This window comes from Erinaceus europaeus, chromosome 1 (genome assembly GCF_950295315.1).
Source record: "Erinaceus europaeus chromosome 1, mEriEur2.1, whole genome shotgun sequence".
In the NCBI taxonomy this organism is placed as follows: domain Eukaryota; kingdom Metazoa; phylum Chordata; class Mammalia; order Eulipotyphla; family Erinaceidae; genus Erinaceus; species Erinaceus europaeus.
In genome coordinates this window covers 76095554-76118073 of record NC_080162.1, presented here as the reverse complement: position 1 = coordinate 76118073, position 22520 = coordinate 76095554, and the positions used below count along the sequence as shown (strand labels likewise).

The 22520-nt window shown below is 44.5% G+C and overlaps 1 protein-coding gene across 1 annotated transcript in view; it reads right to left on the bottom strand.

Annotated features, from left to right (window-relative positions):
- Positions 1 to 22300, bottom strand: part of LOC132537582 (latherin-like) — a 31439-nt gene extending 9139 nt beyond the window's left edge. The window contains exons 1-5 of the mRNA XM_060188425.1: positions 22244 to 22300; positions 6543 to 6656; positions 5342 to 5459; positions 2977 to 3081; positions 1941 to 2087 (exon numbers count right to left, since the gene is read on the bottom strand). Coding sequence (XP_060044408.1) covers positions 1941 to 2087; positions 2977 to 3081; positions 5342 to 5459; positions 6543 to 6642 — 470 coding nt within the window. The 5' untranslated portion in view covers positions 6643 to 6656; positions 22244 to 22300. The remainder of the gene's footprint in view (positions 1 to 1940; positions 2088 to 2976; positions 3082 to 5341; positions 5460 to 6542; positions 6657 to 22243) is intronic.
- Positions 22301 to 22520: the final 220 nt, after the last annotated feature.

Sequence of the window (22520 nt, the reverse complement as noted above, 5' to 3'; positions counted from 1 at the left end):
GTGAAGGGATAAACTGGACTCTCTCTTAAAATGTGAGAACTATGATGGTAACAGGGTGGAGGCAGTAAATGTTGGGTACACAGAACTTAGCTGGGTGGTGTGGTGACTTGCATGCAGGAAGTGTGTGTAGGAGAATATTCCTGAAATCTTATAGTTCTATAAAACAAGGTTAAATTACTAATTCAAAAAATTAAAATTATTAGTGAATTAAAAAATACAAGTTAATTATAGAAAACCAAACCAAACCAAAAAAAGGGCCAGGTGCTGGTGTACCTGGTTAAACACACACTAATATTACAGTGTTCAAGGCCCTAGATCTGAGCCCCTGGTCCTTCTCTTCAGGGGGGAGGTTTCTTCTGAGATCAGGCGTGTTCAGGGTGGTATGGCGGTAGACACACACAGGGAGGTTTCATAAGTGGTGAAACAGGACAGCAGTTTTCTCTCCCTCCCTGTCTCTCCTTCCCCTCTCAATTGCTTTCTGTATCTATACAATAATAAAATAAATGAAGTATTAAAAGAGAAACATAATACAAGACATATTTTGATGGACTATGGATTTATGCAATTCTACATATCTGCCTAAATTAACAATAAGTCCTAAAGATCAAGGTTAGCTAGCTATCGAGCAAATGCTATATATATATATTCCTTACTTTTTTTAACATTTGATTTTATTTATTAGATATATATGGAGAGTTGAAGGAGAAGGATGAGAGAATGAGAGAGACACCTACAGCACTTCTTTACATCTCGTGAAGCTTTCCCCCTGGAGGTGGAGATTGGGGATTTTGAACCTGTGTCTTTGAGCAAGATAAAGTGTATGCTTAAATAGGTGTGCCATCATCTGGTCCCCAACTCCCAACATGGATCCCTGATACTGTGACCAAAAACAGATCTAAAAAATATAGCAAATCATAAAGCAGAGTGTACAAAAGACAGGTTATTAGTATAGCAGAATATAATAAAACTCTAATCACTAAAAGGTTAAACCTCTTAATCTGAAGACCATTCTTCTGAGAGGAAGTATCATAAACTAGGAGGAAAAATGACAAAATTCTAGTTCTGCAGATAATTCTGTGCAAAAAAAATTGATGAAATCTATGGGCTCACCCCCTACCTCAAGCCTTTATCTAAAAGAAAGAGAGAAAGAAAGAAAGAGAGAAGGAAAGAAAGAAAGAAAGAAAGAGAGAGAGAGAGAGAGAGAGAGAGAGAGAGAGAGAGAGGCAGAAAGAAATCCCTGTAGTGTAGTGGGAATTGGTACAATCCTTACTAAGAATGAGAGGTGATGGACCAATGTAAACTACAAACACATTTCTGTTGGCAAAGTAATTGCTTTGACATACCTTACAACTATTAAATAACTTAAAATATTTGACTTGTAAAGCTAACTGTTCATATATTCTCCCTAATTTGAAGAATATATAACAAATAAAATGTTTTATCATGAAGTAAACTTCCTGTATAGCAAAGGTTCATTTCAGGATTATTTATTTTGCTTCATTTTATTAGTTCACTTTTATTATTTTTTTTATCCAGAGCAATGCTCGGGTCTAGTTTTTGGTGGCTTTGGACTGAACTTGGAACCTCAGAGCCTCAGACCTAAAAGTCATTGTGCATAACCATTATGCCACCTCCTCACCCTCTCAGGATTGTTGATAATAGAAAAAAAATACAGAAATTGCTCTAATAGGAGTAATAGTCAGCTTTCTTTTCCTTCATTCTGTGTAGGGAAACTCTATCTGTGTTTGTGGAATTGTAGCTTTTATTAGGAGAATAAGTTTAAATGAATAAAAGCTCTATTTATAAGACACACAGCCCCACATGGCAAGAGGCTGCCTTTGATTAGTTCTGTGTGGTTGCTGACACCTTCCAAGTGACACCTCACTGAGACCCTTCATCATGACAAGATGGATCCAGACATGAAAGGATGGGGGACTCACGACTTCTCAGAGGTGATCTGTACAGACTCAGGCACAATCCCACAATCCTCAAAGACGATTTGGTCATAGCCATTCTGATCTCTCATGAAAGAAAGCATGCCTTTTATAGTCGCGCTTACTTTACATTTCTCATTAAACAATGGGGTCCTGTGGAAGGGGAGAGTGAAATCCAGATAACTTATCACACTCACATTATGACAGCCCCCTTGCTTGACTGGGCTCCCAACATCACTTTGTGAAGGTCATGTTCTCCCTCATTTTCCAGGAGAAGTGATTTAGGGTGAGATAAAGGGAATGGCTTTCTCCAAGTCATGCATCCATGTCAGTGGCTAAACCTGATGGGTCTCCACTCAAGGCCAATGACTCTGCCTGCTGCCTCTGTCTAGGGACCATTAGGGCATCTAATAAAAAAGAAAAGCAAAACCACACAATCCACAAGAATCAGTGACCCTGGAACATACTTTCCCAGAAGTCTCAAGATCCATTGCCTCAAGGGACAGGCTAGAAATGGAAATGGGTGTAGACCGGGATCTAGATTCACAGGGAGAGGGGAAGGCTGTGAGGAACTGAAGGCTGCCTCTGCTCTCTGAAAAGACACCCACAACAGAAGCAACAGATCTCTGTGGGCCATCTCAAGGCTGTGAGGCAACTGAAAGATGGGATCAGAGTGGATTCTGAGTTCTCCTTTTAAATCATATTCAGTCAGAGCCAAGTGGGTACATGTTGACCAAGTAAGGGCTTTCTGGATGATTTGGGGTAGGGAATCAGATCATAATCCTCCCTCCAGCCCCTCACCCCACCCCCAACCCACCCCCACACACATGCAGGTTCCCAAGATGGGTCTCAATACAGAACATCCTCAGGCTCCTATCTCTGAACTTGAGTGATCCAGTCCCCCTCCCCTAAAGGATGAGCATTTCCTTACAGCGTCACAGTGAATCTTGTGAGGCAGCCCACCATTCAGTATGGCTGCTTTCCACAGCCCACACATGTGTATATGGATGGCATTTACCTCAGCCTTGCAGCTGCTACTTACTGAAGACGCAGATAAATTTGAAGTGGTATCTCTAAAGAGGCTTTTCCATTAGTAGAGGACTTCTTAAAGGTGAGATCAAAGAACTTTGGATTTGATATCTCTAACCTGGGTGAAGAAACAAAAATAGGTCCACTGGAGAGCAGAAGCTGAATGATTCCACAGCACAGACTCACTCAGGGACGATACTGTGATACTGTTGGCTCCATTGCTCTTGCTTGTCACTCATGCACACTGGGACAACGGTAAAGGGCAAAAGGAAGCATTTCTTCATGCTTCTCAGAGTGCACATCCAGCCTGCCCAGCCCAGCACCATGCAGGCTGAAATAAAGTATGAATAGATAATAATGAGGGACCGACAGTGTCAACAACATACACTTTGGGAGAGTGTGTATCGATAGCCCAACAGGGAGTCAGGCAGTAGCACAACGGGTTAAGAGCACGTGGCACAAAGTGCAAAGACCCAGCATAAGGATCAAGGTTGGAGCCCTGGCTTCCCATCTACAGAGGAGTCGCTTCACAAGCAGTGAAGCAGGTCTGCAGATGTCTATCTTTCTCTCTCCCTCTCTGTCTGCCCCTCCTCTCTCCATTTATCTCTATCCTTTCCAACAACAATGACATCCATAACAACAACAATAATAACTACAGCCATAACACAACAAGAGAAACAAAAGGGAATAAATAAATAATTTTTTTAATCTTAAAAAAAATTTTTAGGGCGGGGGAGACAGCATAATGGTTATGCAAACAGACTCTCATGCCTGAGGCTCCTAAGTCCCAGGTTCAATCCCCCGCACCACCATAAGCTTGAGCTGAGCAGTGCTCTGGTGTTTCTCTCTCTTTCTCTCTCTCTCTTTCTCTCCTTTCTCTCTCTCTCTCCCTCTCTCTCTCTCCTTTCTCTCTCTCTCTCTCTCCATCTCTCAAAAATAAAATTAATTAAAAAATTTTTTTTTAATTTTAGATAACACAGCAAACCCAGTAAATGGATTCCTACAGACCATGTCTGCAAAGGTGTTGAGAGAAAGGGCCTAGAGGGTCAGTAAAGCAAGGTGACCTGGAAACAGTGGATTCAGGAAACTGGGCAGAGAAGGCTTGAAGACACAAGTAAGACATTGGGGCAGAGTCATAAGTGAAGCAGGGTCTCAGTCATGAATACAGGCAGGGCCAGGTAACAGACAGAGCAGTGCAGAGGCCCTGAGGCTGCAACTGGCCTACAGCTGAGGACACCTGACAGGCTGGTGTCAGGTGGTGGGCAGTGGGTGGGAGAGACCAGAAGGAAAGGTGAGGGAGGTGGGCAGTGCCAGAGCACAGGGACCTTGGAGGCCACTGTGGGGTCAATTATGAGAGCAGTATGAACAGTTTTGGGCCAGGGAGTTACAAATTCTATTTCCTCCTTAGGGAGATTCTGCTGAAACTGGAGGTGTGGAGTGGAGCAAGAGGCAGCTTGAAGTGGGAGCAGAGAGATGTGGAGAGGCAGACAGAAGGGATGATGCCACTTAGACCAGAGGCAGAGGTGGAGAACGGGGTCAGACGCATGGGCACACTGTTTAAAAAGCAAGGCAGAGACAGAGAGAGAGAGAGAGAGAGAGAGAGAGAGAGAGAGAGAGGCTGTTCAATATGTTGGGAGCCAGGCTTGAACCTGGATTGCACACACAGCAAAGAGGGTACCATCCAAGTAAGCTATTTCACCTATCCACCTGGGTACCTTTTGAAGGTGCAGCTGCCAGGTTTGCAAACAGGCTGGGTATCCAGCCAGGGGACAAGAGCAGCCTTGGACACATCCAGCCTTGTAGTCTGATAACTGAGTGTGTGGCGCTGTCCCCAGCTATGAGGTTAGGAGGGTGGATGCTCCACCTTCCTTGGGAGAAAGGTCGAATCTGTAGCTGAGTTCTGGAAGCCTTGGGGGAAGGGAGCAGGGCTGGTTCCACCCTGAGGTGTCACGGAGCACCTGTCATTAGACCCTTGCTGTTGTCAGCATGGACAGGGCTCATGGAGGACACACAGCTGTGCACTCATTTCTCATGTATTTCATTTGTTATCACAGCAGTGCTCCATGGATAAAAGCACTAGCCCTCACCCCCCTCACCCCCATTGAACAGGTGTGTGGCCGGTGGGGAGTTGAACTATTGGTTGTGTTCATATAACTATGAGCAGCAAAGCTAAAGATACTGAAGCTCTGAATGCACTGCTGCTGGACAGTGGAAACGGCCTCCTAGCCAGGGATCTCAAGTCCTCAGAACTGGAAAAGGGGCTGTGACCTGACAAAGGGCCTCTGCAGTGTGAAGAAGGTGGGTAGGGCAGGTAGGGAGGGGGGAGAGCAGTCATAAATCAGACAACAGTCCCAAAGGGGGGCTCAGAGAGCACTCACTTTATGCCTTGGAGTCCTAGGAGGCCAGCCAAAGGCTGCAACAGATCATCTAACCCTCCATTCAAGTTCAAACTCTCCACAGCTTGATTAAGACCAGTTTTAAGATCGCTGACCAGGTCTGAAAAACATAACCCCCAAACCCAGTTAGCCATTTTGATGCCAAAGAGTCTCAGATACAAACGTGAACTCTTCCATGTCCTCCTATGAGTGGCTGGAACTTACTCTTTCTGCATCTGCACTTCCCCCCTGCCTTGCACTGGGCCACACTGTCCAGACACAATGAGCCAGCAAATATTTCTGGGCACCTACTAAGTGCCAGGGCCCTTCCTGCCAGGGAGAAGGCAAGACAGGCAGAGCTCTGCACCTCAGGGTGCTTGTGCTCTGCAGGGGGAGAGGAGAGAGCATGAGCAGCTGACAGGCCTCAGGCTAAGTGCTGAGCAGGCACAGAGAAGGGGCCCCACCCTGAAAGGACGGCAGCTCTAGGGCCACAGCCCGGTGCTGAGACGTGCAGGCCAGGCTGGGTGCTCACTCCAGATTCCAGCTGACACAGAGGCTGGAGGCCTGAGAGAGCATCACGGATGTTTGCAGGGGTGAGGGGCAGTTGCCCGAGGGTCTCTGAGTCAGGCTGCTTCTCAAGGAGTACAGCTCGAGCTCTCGGTATTTTATTGGTGCATTCCGTAGGAGGTTTCTGCCATGTGTAAGGGAAAATAAAAAGCAGAGTGTGCTGGGTGAAGGTGCTGATATGTGCAAGGAGGTTCAAGGTTTTCTGTAAATGTCACATTTTACCAGGGATCTTATGGAAATGTCAGAGCCCTGTTATTAGCCTGTAGGAATAGCAAGTGTAAAGGTCCTGCACTGTGCTTAGTGGGTTGAGGTGGTCCACTGGGGAGTGAGTGAGAGAGAATGGGTGCTAGGAGAGCTGGGCAGGGGCCAGACCCAGTAGAGCTGGGTCTTTGGTCAGTGGACCTTAATAGGTGACACAGGTTAAGGTGGCCAGAAAGAAGGTAATCTGTCAAGGAGGAGATAAATCTAGTAATGCAGGGCTGATCGGAACAGTTAGCAATTGCTGGCATTAACTATTATTTAATTAACTAAGTCCTACACAACAAGAATCTAATAGACATAGTTCATGGTATGGACTTCTAGGTGAGGGCTATGGGTCTGACTGGACCAGTCATGACCCAGGGCAGGATGGTCTCACCCAAGTTGAGTTTAGAATCCAATGGAGTTGGAAAGAAAAGACCAGAGGATGGGGCAAGCAGCCCACAGAGGAGCACAAAGAGGCCACAGATCCTCAGCATCTTGGGTCAGGTACCTGTGGGGGACAGAGCAGAGAACATCAACCATGGGGACGTTGTCTGAGCGGGTCTCCTCAGAATCTGAAGTTCAGGTGGTCTCAGAGCTCATGTGGACAGTCCTCTTCACCTTGCCTGGGCACTGAACACAGCATCCTACAGGCTGGGAGTTTCTACAGTGGTTGATATCAGTTTGATGAGACTGATTAGGCTGATTCTCACCTGATGATTCAAGACCTCATTGTCCTGGGATTGGGGGGGGGGGAATAGTAGGTTCAGCAGTGTAACCCCATCTCCCAGGGACAAGCTACAGTCAGGAGTTGAGCAGACTGTGGTCTAGTTTCAGGTTGACTCACACCTTGTAGTTTATGTGAGCTACTCTCTGTCTGGGATTAATCTTTGGGACCTTAACACTTACCTTATGTTCCCTGATTGATCAAGAACATTCACACACTGGTGGGTTTCACAAATGACAATACAAATGACCCCTATGGGACTTGGGGCTACCAAGTCCAATCCTCACTCTAGACACATGATAGATCCAGAAGAAGTCTACACCCAGTTCACATCCCAAATAATCCATTTATTTGAGTCTTTTAATTTTGAGAATGTTTTAAGATAACAATAGTCAGTGGTACAAAATTAAGAAGACTTACATAGCCTCCTGTGCTGAATAAGGGCCCCAGATCAGATTGATGGGGTTTACAGTTAATGGTACTTATATACTTTTCCTAAACTAGGGAGCTACTCTCTTCCCTGACCCAGCTTTATAGTTTTATTCCCAACTCTTGACACCATCTCCCCAGACAATAGCTCTAGCCCAACCTCATGTTAGTTGTCAGACTCAAGCAAGAATTCATAGTCATGGGACCTTTGGAATATACCTAAAATAGACTTTATTATTATTTTTTATTATTATTATTATTTGCCTGCAGGGTTATTGCTGGGTCTCTGTGTCAACACTATCAATCCACTGCTTCTGTGGCTGTTTTTTTTAGTTTATTTATTTATATATTTTTTGATGGGACAGAAATAAATTGAGAGGGGAAGGGAAGATAGAGAAGGAGAGAGAAAGAAAGATACCTACTCCCACCTACAGGGAATTTACTTCACAAGTGGTGAAGCAGGTTCGCAGGTGTTTATCCTTCTCTCCTGCTCTCTGTCTTCCCCTCCTCTCTCCATTTCTCTCTGTTCTATCCAACAATGAGGACATCAATAACAAAAACAATAATAACTATAACAATAAAATAACAAGGGCAATAAAAGGGAATAAATGAATAAATAAATATTAAAAAATGAAAAAAGACACCTACAGACACGCTTCACAGATTGTGAAGTGACTACCCTGCAGGTGGGGAGCTGCAGGCTTGAACCGGGATCCTTGTACTTTGTACTATGTGTACCTAGCCTGGTACACCACTGCCCAACCCCCTAGACTTTCTGACTTTTCCCAAAATAGAGAACCCAAATTTCATCTGCTATATTCTTACCTTTAGGTTCCTGATTATAAAACTATTTGTTCTGCTTTATATCTTAATGCTTTTCAGCCACCAAGCAGCAGATGCTACCATCACACCAACCTGACTTCTCTGGGCAGACAACCCCACCAATGTGTCTTGGAACCCCACCTCCTCAGAGCCCTGCCCTACTATGGAAAGATAGAAACAGGCTGGGAGTATGGATCGACCTGCCAATGACCATTTCAGTGGAGAAGCAATTATAGAAGCCAGACCTTCCACCTCTGCACCCTATAATGATCCTGGGTCCATAATCCCAGAGGGATAAAGAATAGGAAAAGTTCAAATGGAGGGGATGGGATGCAGAACTCTGGTGGTGGGAACTGTATGGAACTGTACCCATCTTATCCAATGGACTTGTCGTCCAAAATTAAATCAATTTTAAAAAGGGAAAAAATTAAGAAGAAAACAAAATTAGATTTTCAAATAATTTCCATTTCAAGTTTTCTTTCAACACTTACAGGCAAGCACACTGGTAATATTGTTATGAAAAATTCAGATGTCCCGGCATACTCACTTATTCCAGAATCTATACATCATGATTTTATTTCTACTTCCATATGGAGGATATACTAACATATGGGTTGACTGGAATTCATTTAATCAGGTTTCGTGCAGATATTTCTGTTATTTTCAGCTGCACACTATTAGAGTAGACATACTTGATTGTTTTTTGGTTTTGTTTTTGCTTTTGGCTCACCTGCCATATTGTTCCTCATGAAGCATTTTCTGGAAATAACCAATGTTACAGCTATTTTTCCTAGAGACACAAGAATGTCCTCTGTTGAACTTCTCTATTGCCAAGAGCCAAAGGAGACTCTGAGCACAGCTATTTCTCTGAGATCTGAGCTCAAATTCTAGCTGCAGAGTTTGAGGTTTTGATCCTGACAAAGAACTCAGACTAACTCTCCCAGTGAAATAAGCTCAGAAGGGTGGGGATAGATAAAAGAGCAGTGGGGGTATTGTTAAACCCCTTCACAGGAACAGAAGGGTGACATTCACCCCAACTTTTCCAACAGGCCCAAATAATAACATTTGAGATAAACATTTCAAAGATATAGAACAACAAAATTTCAAACAAAAAGGAAAATCTAGAGTCACCTCAAATTTTTCCTGATAGGCCTAAATGGCAATATTTGGGATAAATATTTCAAACACAAAGGATCATTCATTTTGGGTTATGAAGAGAAATTCAAACTTGGGCTTCTAAAGTATTGGCATTTGAAAAGGATGAAACCCAGAGAAAGGTGCTACAAAGCAGAAATTTCAAAATGCATGTGTAGATTTTCTTTCAATTCAGTTGGACTGTTCATATGCTCAGCTATAGAGTGTGATGTTTATAATATTGTGTTTTACAGTATGAGATATGTCTTGTCAAAAAAAAAGATCAAAGAGAAAGCACTCAGTCAAATGGGTTGTCTGACAGTGTTTGCACCTGCTTCTAGTCTGAAATGCAGGTGTTTTAAATAATCAAACACTGAAGAAACATTAGGGAGAGTATAGCCATGGAAATTCAGGAGGACCGAGATGTTTTGTCTCTTGTGGGGCAATAATTGTGGGGATCGCCGGCATGTAGAGTGAGTTTCTGGAGCATTCTGAGAAATTTTCTATGAAATTGAAGGATCTAGGCTGCAGAGAAAAGACTCATCTTGGCTTTTTTTCACCCAATCTTATACCTAGCTTAGGGGAGGGAAACAGAGCTTAGCCCAGGATTGTACATTTTTCTGCAGCTGTTTCTAGTTGGTTGCTGATCCTGGTTCTCCTGCCCTTCAGTTGAGTCCACTGTAGCCTGCTCCTCACCAAGCAAATTAACTGCTTGTCTTCTTCCATACTGGCCCTCACAGGATCTTTGGAGGACTCATAGCCTAACTGAGCCTGAAGGAGAAGAGGGGGGCCAAGGGCACCTCTGGATACCCTAGGGGTACTGGGTATCTCTGCTAAATCCTCAGACAAGATCCTGTGCACCCACATAACTGCCTACTCCTACATCTCTCAGCCTTGCTGAAGCCCCTGCTCCCCAGTTCTCTGTGCTGAAGTTCACCCCCTTTGAAGCCAGTGGGTTTATCAAGAGCCTTATTCTGGCCTGGCCTCTGATGAGAAGGCAGATGGAGAGGGGCTGGGCATTGCGCTCACCTGGGCTTCTCTGCACTGAGATATGACTGGGCCTTCCTAGGTCCACTCCCAATGTGCTCTGCTGTGGGCTGGATTCTAACCTAACATCACTTTGATACCAAAACAGACAGGGACACAACCAAAAAATAAAACTACAGACCAATATCTCTGATGAACATAGATGTGAAAATATTGAACAAAATTCTAGCCAACCAGATACAGCAGTATATTAAAAAGATTGTTCATCATGACCAAGTGTGGTTTATCCCAGGGATGCAAGGTTGGTTTAATATATGTAAATTAATCAACGTGATCTACCACATCAACAAAAGCAAGACCAAAAACCACATGGTCATCTCAATAGATGCAGAGAAAGCCTTTGACAAAATACAATATCCCCTTATGATCAAAACACTACAAAAAATGGGAATAGATGAAAAATTCCTGAAGATAGTGGAGTCTATATATGGCAAACCTACAGCCAATATCATACTCAATGGTGAAAAACTGGGAGCATTTCTCCTCCGATCAGGTACTTGACAGGGTTGCCCACTATCACCATTCCTATTCAACATAGTGTTGGAAGTTCTTGCCATAGCAATCAAGCAGGAGCAAGGAATTAAAGGGATACAGATTGGAAGAGAAGAAATCAAACTCTTTCTATTTGCAGATGACATGATAGTATACATAGAAAAACCTAAGAAATCCAGCAGGAAGCTTTTGGAAATCATTAGGAAATACAGTAAGGTGTCAGGCTACAAAATTAACATTCAAAAGTCAGTGGCATTCCTCTATGCAAACACTAAGTTAGAAGAAGTTGAAATCCAGAAATCAATTCCTTTTACTATAGCAACAAAAACAATAAAATATATAGAAGTAAACCTAACCAAAGAAGTGAAAGACCTGTTTACTGAAAATTATGAGTCATTACTCAAGGAAACTGAAAAAGACACAAAGAAGTGGAAAGATATTCCATGTTCATGGGTTGGAAGAATTAACATCATCAAAATGAATATACTACCCAGAGCCATATACAAATTTAATGCTATCCCCATCAAGATCCCAACCACATTTTTTAGGAGAACAGAACAAATGCTACAAATGTTTAACTGGAACCAGAAAAGACCTAGAATTGCCAAAACAATCTTCAGAAGAAAGGACAGAACTGGAGGCATCACACTCCCAGATCCCAAATTGTATTACAGGGTTGTTGTAATCAAAACTGCTTGGTACTGGAACATGAATGGACACACTGACCAGTGGAATAGAACTGAGAGCCCAGAAGTAAGTCCCCACACCTATGAACATCTAATCTTTGACAAAGGTGCCCAGACCATTAAATGGGGAAAGCAGAGTCTCTTCAACAAATGGTGTTGGAAACAATGGGTTGAAACATGCAGAAGAATGAAACTGAACCACTGTAGTTCACCAAATACAAAAGTAAATTCCAAGTGGATCAAGGACTTGGATGTTAGACCACAAACTATCAGATACTTAGAGGAAAATATTGGCAGAACTCTTCTCTGCATTGATTTTAAAGACATCTTCAATGAAACAAGTCCAGTTACAATGAAGCATCCTATGGGACTACATCAAACTAAAAAGCTTCTGCACAGCAAAAGAAACCACTAGCCAAACTAGGAGACCATTCACAGAATAGGAGAAGATATTTACATGCCATACATTAGACAAGAGACTAATAACCAGAATATATAAAGAACTTGCAGATCTCAACAACAAGAAAACAAATAACCCCATCCAAAAATTGGGAGAGGACAAGGACAGAATATTCACCACAGAAGAAATCCAAAAGATTGAGAAACACATGAAAAAATGCTCCAAGTCTTTGATTGTCAGAGAAATGCAAATAAAGACAACAATGAGATAACCACTTCACACCTGTGAGAATGTCATACATCAGAAAAGGTAACAGCAGCAAATGCTGGAGAGGGTGTGGGGTCAAAGGAACCCTCCTACACTGCTGGTGGGAATGTCAATTGGTCCAACCTCTGTGGAGAACAGTCTGGAGAACTCTCAGAAGGCTAGAAATGGACCTACCCTATGACCCTGCAATTCCCCTCCTGGGGATATATCCTAAGGAACCCAACACATCCATCCAAAAAGATCTGTGTACACATATGTTCTTGGGAGCACAATTTGTAATAGCCAAAACCTGGAAGCAACCCAGGTGTCCAACAACAGATGAGTGGCTGAGCAAGTTGTGGTCTATATACACAATGGAATACTACTCAGCTGTAAAAAATGGTGATTTCACCGTTTTCAGCCGATCTTGGATTGAAAAACCTTGAAAAAATTCATGTTAAGTGAAATAAGTCAGAAACAGAAGGATGAATATGGCATGATCTCACTCTCAGGCAAAAGTGAAAAACAAGATCAGAAGAGAACAAAAGTAGAACCTGAACAGGAATTGGCGTATCGCACCAAAGTAAAAGACTCTGGGGGCGGAGGGGGGGGGCAGAGAATACAGGTTCAAGAAGGATGACAGAGGACCTAGTGGGGGTTGTAATGCTATATGGGAAACTGAGAGATGTTATGCATGTACAAACTGCTGTATTTATTGTTGAATGCAAAACATTAATTCCCCAATAAAGAAGTTTAAAAAAAAAGAAGAAAGAAAGAAAGAAATGGCCACCAGGAGCAGTGGATACTTAGTGCTGGCACCAAGCCTCAGCGACAACCTGGTGATGGGGGGGGACAGGGGGGAATTTATTTAGAAGAGAGAGCATGAGAGAGAGAGAGAGAGAGAGAGAGAGAGAGAGAGAGAGAGAGAGAGAGAGGAACCAGATCATCACTCTGGAATCGTCGGCACCAGGGATCCAATTTGCTTGCTAGTCCGACGTTTTCTCTTTGTGCCTCCTAGGCTGTGTCATCACAGATCTTTCTTAAAATGTCGATAATGTGACAAGACAGAGATGTGTTCTGTAAAAATAGATTAGTTTGTTCAAATGCATTGAGTTTATTCTGAATATTTAGAAAGAAGTCAATAAGCAGCCCTGTGCAGCAGTGGTGCAATGGTTAGAGAGTTAGACTTGGTGCATGATGTGCAGAGACATGCTCTGGTTCTCTCCCCCCTTTTTATGTTAATAAATAGATAAATCTTTTTAAAGAAGAATTGGGGCTGGGTGGTGGCACACCTGGTTGAGCACACACGGTACAGAGTGTAAGGATCTGGGTTCAAAAAGCTTTGTGATTGGTGTAACAATGCTGCAGGTCTCTTCGTCTACCCCATCTCCCTCTTCAGTCTCAATTTCCCTCTGCCTCTATCCAAAATAAACAATAAATATTAAAAAATAAATAAGGAATTAATAAATATATGTTTGAAGGTTTTCTCAGAATAAGGTTTTTTTTGTGGCAAATATCTTGGGATGGAATCCATATAGAAAAATCTTATTGAGGCCTACAGTTTTTGAGAACATGTCACAGTAAACATTGACCCCCTGGCTAACAAATCATGTCTATCCCCCAAAGTGCAGGCTTCCCTGAACCCCACATTTATGGCCCAGTAGCACTGATGGTTTTTAGGCCTCTGGGTGACACATGCCTGATTCTTAGCTTCCAGCCTATGCTCTGGTGTCCATTTTTGCCTGAAATACCCCACCTGTTCTTTTGTTCTTCATTTTAATGTCAACATAGTTGGGCCATTCTCCAAAAGTCTTTCCTGCCTCCTGTTCACCTCTGGGTTGGGTCTTTTCCCAGCACTCTCCTTGCTTTTCTTTTGTTTTCTCTCTTTCTTTCTTTCTTTCTTTCTTTCTTTCTTTCTTTCTTTCTTCCTTCCTTCCTTCCTTTCTTTCTTTCTTTCTTTCTTTCTTTCTTTTTCCAGTTTTCACTTGTGGTGAATAGTGGGTTACAAGATTGTAAGATTGCAGAACATTTCACACCACACCTACCACCCAAGTTTTGTGTCCACACCCTCCCACTTCCCAAAGATAATCTACATAGTTCACACAAAGTCCTAGAAACTGTTTGTTTGCTTCTGCTTTTTTTTCTTAAAATTTTTTTACTCTTTTTACTTATTTATTATTGGAAAGAGATAGAGAGAAATTGAGAGAGAAGGGATAGAGAGGGGAAAGAGACAGAGAGATACCTGCAGCCCTGCTTCACCACCTGTGAAGCTTCCCCCCTGCAGGTGGGGACCAGGGGCTTGAACCTGGGTCCTTGTGCACTATAATGCATGCTCTTAACCAGTTGTGCCACCACCTGGCCCCTGCTTCTGCTTTTTTTTTTTCCTTCCTTCCTTCCTTCCTTCCTTCCTTCCTTCCTTCTTTCCTTCCTTCTTTCTTTCCTTTCTTCCTTCCTTCCCCCCTTTTCTTTCTGGCAAGTTCATGTGTGTCAGTTCTCTAGATTCTATATATGAGTGAAACTATCTGGTAGTTGTCTTTCATCTCTTGTTTTGGTAAGCATAATCACCTCCAGTTCTATCCATTTTGTCCCAAAGGACGCAATATCTTTTTTGATTGCAGAATAGTATTCCATGGAAAACTTCTTTACCCAGTCATCTATTGATGAGCATTTAGGCTGCTTCCTCCACTCTGTTGTGAGTAATGCAGCTATGAACATAAGGGCATATGTGTCCCTTCAAATTAATGTTTACATGGCCTTTGGGTAAATGCCTAAAAGTGGTATTTCTGGATAGTTCTGGTTTTTCCTAAACCTACCTCCCATAGGAGGCCTTGTGCTGCATTCTTATTTTTCTCCTCCTCCTTCTCCTTCTTTTCTTCCTCCTTCTTTTCCTCTCCTTCATTTTTCTTCTTTTTTATTACTTTTTATTATCTTTATTTATTGTACAGGGACAGCCTGAAATTAAGAGGGAAGGGAAAGCTAGAGAAGGATAGAGACAGAGACATCTGCAACCCTGCTTCACCACATGTGAAGTTTCCCTCTGCAGGTGGGGACTGGAGGCTTAAACCAAGATCCTTGTGTGCTGTAATATGGGCACTTAACCAGCTGTACTACCACTTGGCCCCCTTTGGGTTCTTTTCTTTGATAGAGATGGAAGGAGAAAGAGAGAGAGAGAGAGAGAGAGAGAGAGAAGAGAAGAGAGAGAGAGAGAACAACACTGAAGTTTCCTTCAATGTGGTAGAGGCAGTACTCAAACCTGGGTCATGCACATGGCAAAGCTGCACACGATACAACTGAGCTATTTCACTGGCCCGCCCTGTGCTTTCATGATGGCAGGGGCAAGCGTTGCTCCCACCCACCTCCTTCTTCTAGCCCCTTCCAGGCAGGACACCTCTGTGACACTTCTCACGGAGTATACTGGCCTGTTCTTGCCAGTGGCCCACCAACTGTCCAGCACAGAGCCCAGCCCAGCGAGGTACTCAACAGTCTTTCCATAGTTTTTTGAAAATTCATTTTATTTCTTGCACAGAAAGAGTCCTCTCTAACAAATAAACTTTTGTCAAGTTCCAGTGTTTATTTTCTGTTTTTCTCCCTCAATTCTTTCGTTTCCTTCCTTTCTTCCTTCCTTCCTTTCTTCCTTCCATTCTTTCTTTCTTTTTCTTTCTTGCCTTCCTTCCCTCTTTCCTTCTTTCTTTTTTTTTATCCTTGTGACTTCAGCTAAGCACAGTTTTGATCTGCATTTCTATCCAGCTATTAAACACACACACACACACACACACACACACTTCAATGTTTGCTTTATGACATTCAAAAAAGAGTTCATTGAATTGACATAACAGTGGGATTTCCTAGTTTTGCTTTTTCCACTGTGGTGGTTTATTCTATCCCCATTCAATGAGCAAATATTTAAAATGAAAGTGTCTATCCTCTGATGAATATAGGATGAGATGTAGAATCTCTTCCATGGAAATGTAAATAGAAAGATCCGGTTGGTAAATAGTTGTATGATGCATCTCTGGAATGGAAAATGTTCCAAGACATTATCCTAAAGGCATCGTGCAAACACTGGAAATATCCAGCATCTGTTTAACTGGATTAAGCCTTCTAAAGAGCCTTCACCTCAACATTTGGCATCCCAGTTTCTGGGTGACTCAAGTCCCTCAAGTTTCTACTCCCTTTCTGTATAATACAGAAATTCTCCTCATCCTCCCAAAATGTCTTCCTCTTTTCTAAAGCCTCCTTCACCTCTAGGAAGCCCTCATCCCTCTCTGAGGCAAGGAGTAGAGCTAACCCCCAGGACGAGGGAGGGGGTCAGGGGGGCTCATAGCAGAGCACTGCCTCACTTCTCCCTGCCTCCTCCCCATCTTGTTGGTCACATCAATCACTGATGGACAGAGTCACCTTGCCCCCACCCATGCTATGTTCTGGCTTCACTCATCCAGACAAGGATTTGATCCACAGTCCATCACACATGTCATCATATGCCAGGAATATGAGAGCCATGTCAGGTCTCTTAGATCCCTCAGTGTTCCATTGCTAGAAGTTTCCTGTTCACCTAATCACCACAAACTTTGAGGATCAGTCTCCACATAGCCAGGGGTTATGGGGTGACTCTTTTCCCTCCTGGAAGGAGTGGTTGAGGGGATTCTGAGACAGCAGGGTGAGTTAGTGCAGACTGTGAAGCACCTGTCCCCTGAGGAGCCACCCCCATGAGATACCCTTAGGAAGTACCTCTGAGGAGGCACTCTAGGGGAGACACCTTTGAGGAGGCAACTCTGAGAAGCCACTCCTAGGAACCACTCCCAGGAGATAACCTAAGGAGGAAATCCTGAGGAGAACCCTGACAAGGACCTTTGAGGTGTCATCCCTGAGGAAGATACCTAAGCAGGTACCCTTGAGGAGAACTCCTGAGGAAGACCCTTGAGGTATCATCCCTGAGGAGGACCCTTGAAGTGCAAGGACTGACGTAAGGATTCCGCTTCAAGTCCCGGTTTCCCCACCTGCAGGGGAGTCGCTTCACAGGCGGTGAAGCAGGTTTACAAGTATCTATCTTTCTCTCCCCCTCTCTGTCTTCCCTTCCTCTCTCTATTTCTCTCTGTTCTATCCAACAACGAACGGCATTAACAAAAACAATAATAACCACAACGAGACTACAACAACAAGGGCAACAAAAGGGGGGTGGGGGGAAATGGCCTCCAGGAGCAGTGGATTCACGGTGTAGGCACTGAGCCCCAGCCATAATCCTGGAGGAAAAAAAAAAGACGATGACCATCAGGGCTCTTCCCCCGGCCGAGTTCCAGCAGGTGAGCATCAGTAATCTTCAAACTATCCACAAAGCAACACAATAGGGAGAAATATTAGCTCCTTTAGACTGCATACCTGGAAACTACCCTCAGCCCAATCTTGCTCATCTCAGAGGTGAAGCCACCCATGACGAGGGACGGGGACAGGAAAGGGTCTTACAGTGAGAACCACATGGGGTCTGAGTCATACTCTGCTGTGACTCAGATCCTAATACACCCATGCCCTCTCCTCATCTCCAGTATCTCACCTCCAGGAAAGAGACTGTGTCTGGACTATAGTTGCATCCTGTATGGTAACTCAAAGTCTTACAAAGAAAGGTTGGTTGACTCTGTGGATTAATACAAACTGGGCAGATGAACATGTGAGTGGATGCATGAGATAGAGAGTAAGTAGGTGGAGGGAGGATGGGCCTATGGATGAGTGAATAGTAAAGGGAGAGTGAATGATAGCTTATAGACAGCTGGAGTAAATCCTTCACAAACATCTGTGCATAGTTACACACATCCAGTTAAACTCTTCAATGGCAGGTGAATCAACAATGTGCTTCATGGAGATGGAGGAGCCAACAGTCAAGGAGAATGGGAAGAGGAGAGAAGTGAACCTCTTTTCTGAGGCAATTTGGGGATTTTTATCTTCTTTAGTACTCCCCCAAGCTTTTCCCTGTGGCTACCATAATCTCTGCTTCTCAGATGAAGAAGCTAAGCCCAGAGATTGAGGGTCCTAGCCCACGTCACTCAGCAAGTACAAGGTGCACTTGGAAGTCAGCCTCAAGGCCGCCTATGTGTCTCTATGTCCTGGGCAAGAACTTAGGTGGGAAGCATCTTGGAAATGGTGTTGACCTGACCCTACCACAGGTCCATGGTGTGCTGACTCACTGACATGTATCTTCCATGACTGCTTCTCAGTCAGACATCTGTCAGTCAGCTCTATCATGTGAAATGCTGTTTTATGTCATTCTGTGGACATCACGTTGTTTTGGTCACACTGATAGTATCACAAGGGAAATCTTGCTGATATCAAAGGTTCTGTGTGTTCTAAAGGAATCCACAGGTGAGAACAAACTCTCCATTGAGTAATGGGAACAGTCTTAGTTTTGGAATGAAGTAAATTCAACTGGATTCCTCATTCTAGTGTGAGCACAGGCTCCTCTCTCTCTGCCTCTATAACTGGAGATGAGTAAATTAACCTTAGAGGGTTGTCCCAAGGACTGTGAATGATACTGGGTCTGTGTGGTACAGGGAACAACTACTGGCACAAGAGGGCTGGTGTTCCCGGTCAGGCTATGAGAACCATCTCAGAACTGAGTTCAGATCCTGTGTGTGGGCCACTCCTTTCCTTCCTCAGGGTTGCTGCCTAGATGTCAGACTTCTACTGAGAGTCTCCTGGTGGGGGCAAAGCCCTCTTGTGAGGAACACTCACTCAATGATGTTGTTCAAGAGAGGGAGAACAGAAGTCATTTTCCTAAACTTGCTCCCATGCAGCTTATCAGAAGGGCCTCCTCCATTCTTCAAGATGTCTAAGAGTGGAAGATTCTCTAGAGATACCAGCAGACCACTTGGGAGCAGGTCATTGGTGAGAGCTGGAAATGAGGTAGAGGTTTCCATGGTCAGACACACACACACACACACACACACACACACACACACACACACACACACACACACTTATCTCAACTGGAGGGAGCTGTGGGCAGCCCCTGGTCTCTGCCTCCTCTTTCACCCCTGCTCCCAGATGATACCAGTCCTCTCTTTGACCTATTTGCAGCTACAAAAATATCCAAAGCTAGAGTTGGTACTTAAACTTTGTAAATGCTTATTTGTTCTGGACAAATTTCCATGAACTGGGGCTGGGTGGTGGCACATGTTACAATGCTCAAGGACCCAGGTTCAAGCTCCCAGGCCTCACCTGCAGTGGGAAATCTTTGCAAGTGGTGAAACAGGGCTGCAGGTGTCTCTTTGTCTCTCTGCCCTCCCATCACTTCCTTCACACTCAGTTTCTCTGTCTTATCCAATCAGTAAGCAAAACAAATGGTTTTTTTTTGTTCTTTTTTTAATTCCATGAACCAGTTGATTTAGTCAACGTGCCCTCTTTGATCTGACTGGTTAGAATTGAAAGAATCTTTGGTCCAAAGAGCCACGTGGCCTCCCAGAAGAGGCTGACTTTGACCAAGGACTTTGAGTCTTGGGTGACCGACTGAGACCCAGGCAGAGCCCAGTCTCACACCAGATACTTTTCATCTCCTGCTCCAGTTCTTACTTCTAGTTGCAGCACTCCTACTTCCAACACGTCAAAAAGAATCAACCTGACTCTGCTTCTCCAGGGCCAGGTGTCCCTTGACTCCTATTTTCTATTTTCACTTGAGTTATAGTCACATGAGGGGGTTTGAGCATCCGCAGATCATCCCCCGAGAGCTTGGGGCATGTGGAGGGCAGTTGCAGTTCTGGTTTGCAGAAGAAGAAACTGAGATCCAGCAGGGACAAGTACCCGAGACCTTGCTGGGCCCCACTTTCCACTGTTACTCGCAGGCAGCACCTCATGAGTCCTCGGGGCCATGTGTGATGTTGGAATGAACACAGCAGCTGCCTGTTATTGGGAGCCTCTGGAGTGTCTTGGGAATCCACAGGGCCCAGTTTCAGTGGCTGGAAGAATGATTCAAGTTCTGCTCTAAGGTCTGTTCCCTGGACCATGGGAAGGGAATCTGGTTCTGCTTCCTGGGACCCAAAAATAGGTTTGAGGAGGCTCATGAGGTAAGCTGGGAAGTCCCAGTGGTTTTGTTGAGGAGCTGAGGGCAGAGAACTGAGCATCCAACTTTGATGAAAAATATGTATTTTCATAAGCATAGTTTGCTTAAGGAAATTGCCACTTAACTTGAAGATCAGTGTTGGGGGAAATGCACTTGGCCAGGTCTTCCTGTCTCAGACCATCAGGCTTTCTTGCCTGGGAATGCAGGTGCCTTGGGAGATGACCAGGCAGTAAGCCTGTTCTGTGGCCTTATGGCCATGCCTGATACTGTGCAGAAGAGCCTGCGGAGCTGGGGACATGTGGGGAATGGGAGAAACTGGTGGGCTCTGGGGACTTTGGATATCTTTGGCAAAGTTTGGGGATCTTGAGAGGGTGCTGCTGTAGCTGGGATGTAGGGACCCTGATGCAGGGAGCAGTTGCTTCTGCTGCTGCCCAGGGAGCTGACCAGCATCTGATCTGGAGGGCAGCTGCTTGGATGAAGAGACGTGAGAAGCCACTGTAGACGAGGCCTGAGGGAACCGCCAGGGAGAGCATCAGATATGAGGGGGGAGCTGGCTCCTGAGAGCTTACAGGGAGGGAGCCAAGCAGACCTCAGCAGACAAGAGGTGAGGTGAGCTGTGCTGAAGGGACTGGCCAGAGGGCAGCTGGGCTGAGCTGCCCCTGCCTCTGTCTGCCACTGGTGCTGCAGGCCTCCTGTCTCCCTTCAGCTCCAGTCATCAGTGTTGCCCCCACGTCCCTGCTCAGAACAAACAGACAACATGCAGTTTTCTCTCTCACCCAACATAAGTTTTACACCTCCATTTGTAGGTAATAAGAACAATCTTCTGTGAAACCTAGAGTTCTACACAATCTCCTACAATCTTAGGGAACTCTGAAGCTAATACTTCCCGTTAGTTCAGTCTCCTCTGTTTTCTCACTGCTCTCTGAGTGAATCCCAGGCTGTACACCCACTCCTAAAAACTGCAGGGACTCACTCTATCAACTTCCAAAATACATGGGAGCATTCCCATCTTAGCAGTCAGCCCTTGCTCTATTGTTGTTATGTCTCTCCTTGCACAGTGTGAGGCTTGTAATATTGTGGTTTGTGACATCATTGTCGCTTACACCCCTATTCTCAGTACTCTGTGCTAAAGTCCACCACAGTTTGTTGCTGGTAGCACTGACCAAAGGCTTTATCCTGGAATGACCTCTGATGAGAAAGAAGATGAAGAGAGGCATAGCATTGCACTCGATGGGGCCTTGGTGCACTGCAGAGATGACCTGGCCCTTCCTAAATGCAGATGATCCAAATAGAAAATGCCTGGGCAAATGGGTTATTTTACAATACTTGCACCTGTTTCTAGAACCAAATGCCTGACATCCAGGTGTTTTAAATATTCAAACACTGAACAGACAAACAGGGCAGGTAGCCTAAGGAGAAATACTTGCGGGGATCCCTGGCATGTAGAGTTAATATCTGGGGCTCTCTGAGACTTATCTATGAAACTGAAGGATTTAGGCTGCTGAGAAAAGTACTCATTTTGACTTATTTTCACCTAATCCTATGTCTATCTTAGTGAAGTAAACTGAGGCACAGAGCAGAGCTATACATTTTTTAGAGCTGTCTCTAGTTAGTTAGTTAATTGCTTAATCTGGTTCTCCTGCCTTTCAGCCTGCTCCTCACCAAACAAAGCTACTGTGAGAAGCCAACACGCATTATCAAAATCACTTTTGGAGTACTGCTAAGACTAGCTGATTTTGGACTCTGAATTTAGTGTTTCTCTTTGTACCTTCCCAGTCCTCACAGGGCCTCTGGGGGACCAACAGATTAATGGAGCATGTAGGAGGATATGGGAGGCCAAGGGCACCTGGATACCCTAGGGGTGCTGGGCATCTCCACTAAATCCTCAGACAGGATTTAGACACCACATAACTGCCTACTCCTTCATCTCTCAGCCTTGCTTAAGCCCCTGTTCCCCAGTGCTCTGTGCTGAAGTTCACCCCCTTTGAAGCCAGTGGGTTTATCATGAGCCTTATTCTGGCCTGGCCTCTGATGAGAAGGCAGATGGAGAGGGGCTGGGCATTGCGCTCACCTGGGCTTCTCTGTGCACTGAGAGATGACTGGGCCTTCCTAGGTCCACTCCCAATGTGCTCTGCTGTAGGCTGGACTCTATATATGGGGAGGGATCTCCCCCCAGCGGGGAGACGTGGCACTGGGTGACAGTGAAGAAGCTATCAATCTGAACATCTTCATCAACCCAGCCCATTCTCTAGAGCAAACATCCCTGTAGAGAAGTTTCCAGGGGATTAAGGCCTATGGGCACAGTTAAGCCATGTGATGGGTTTGTCAATATTCAATCTCAAACAATA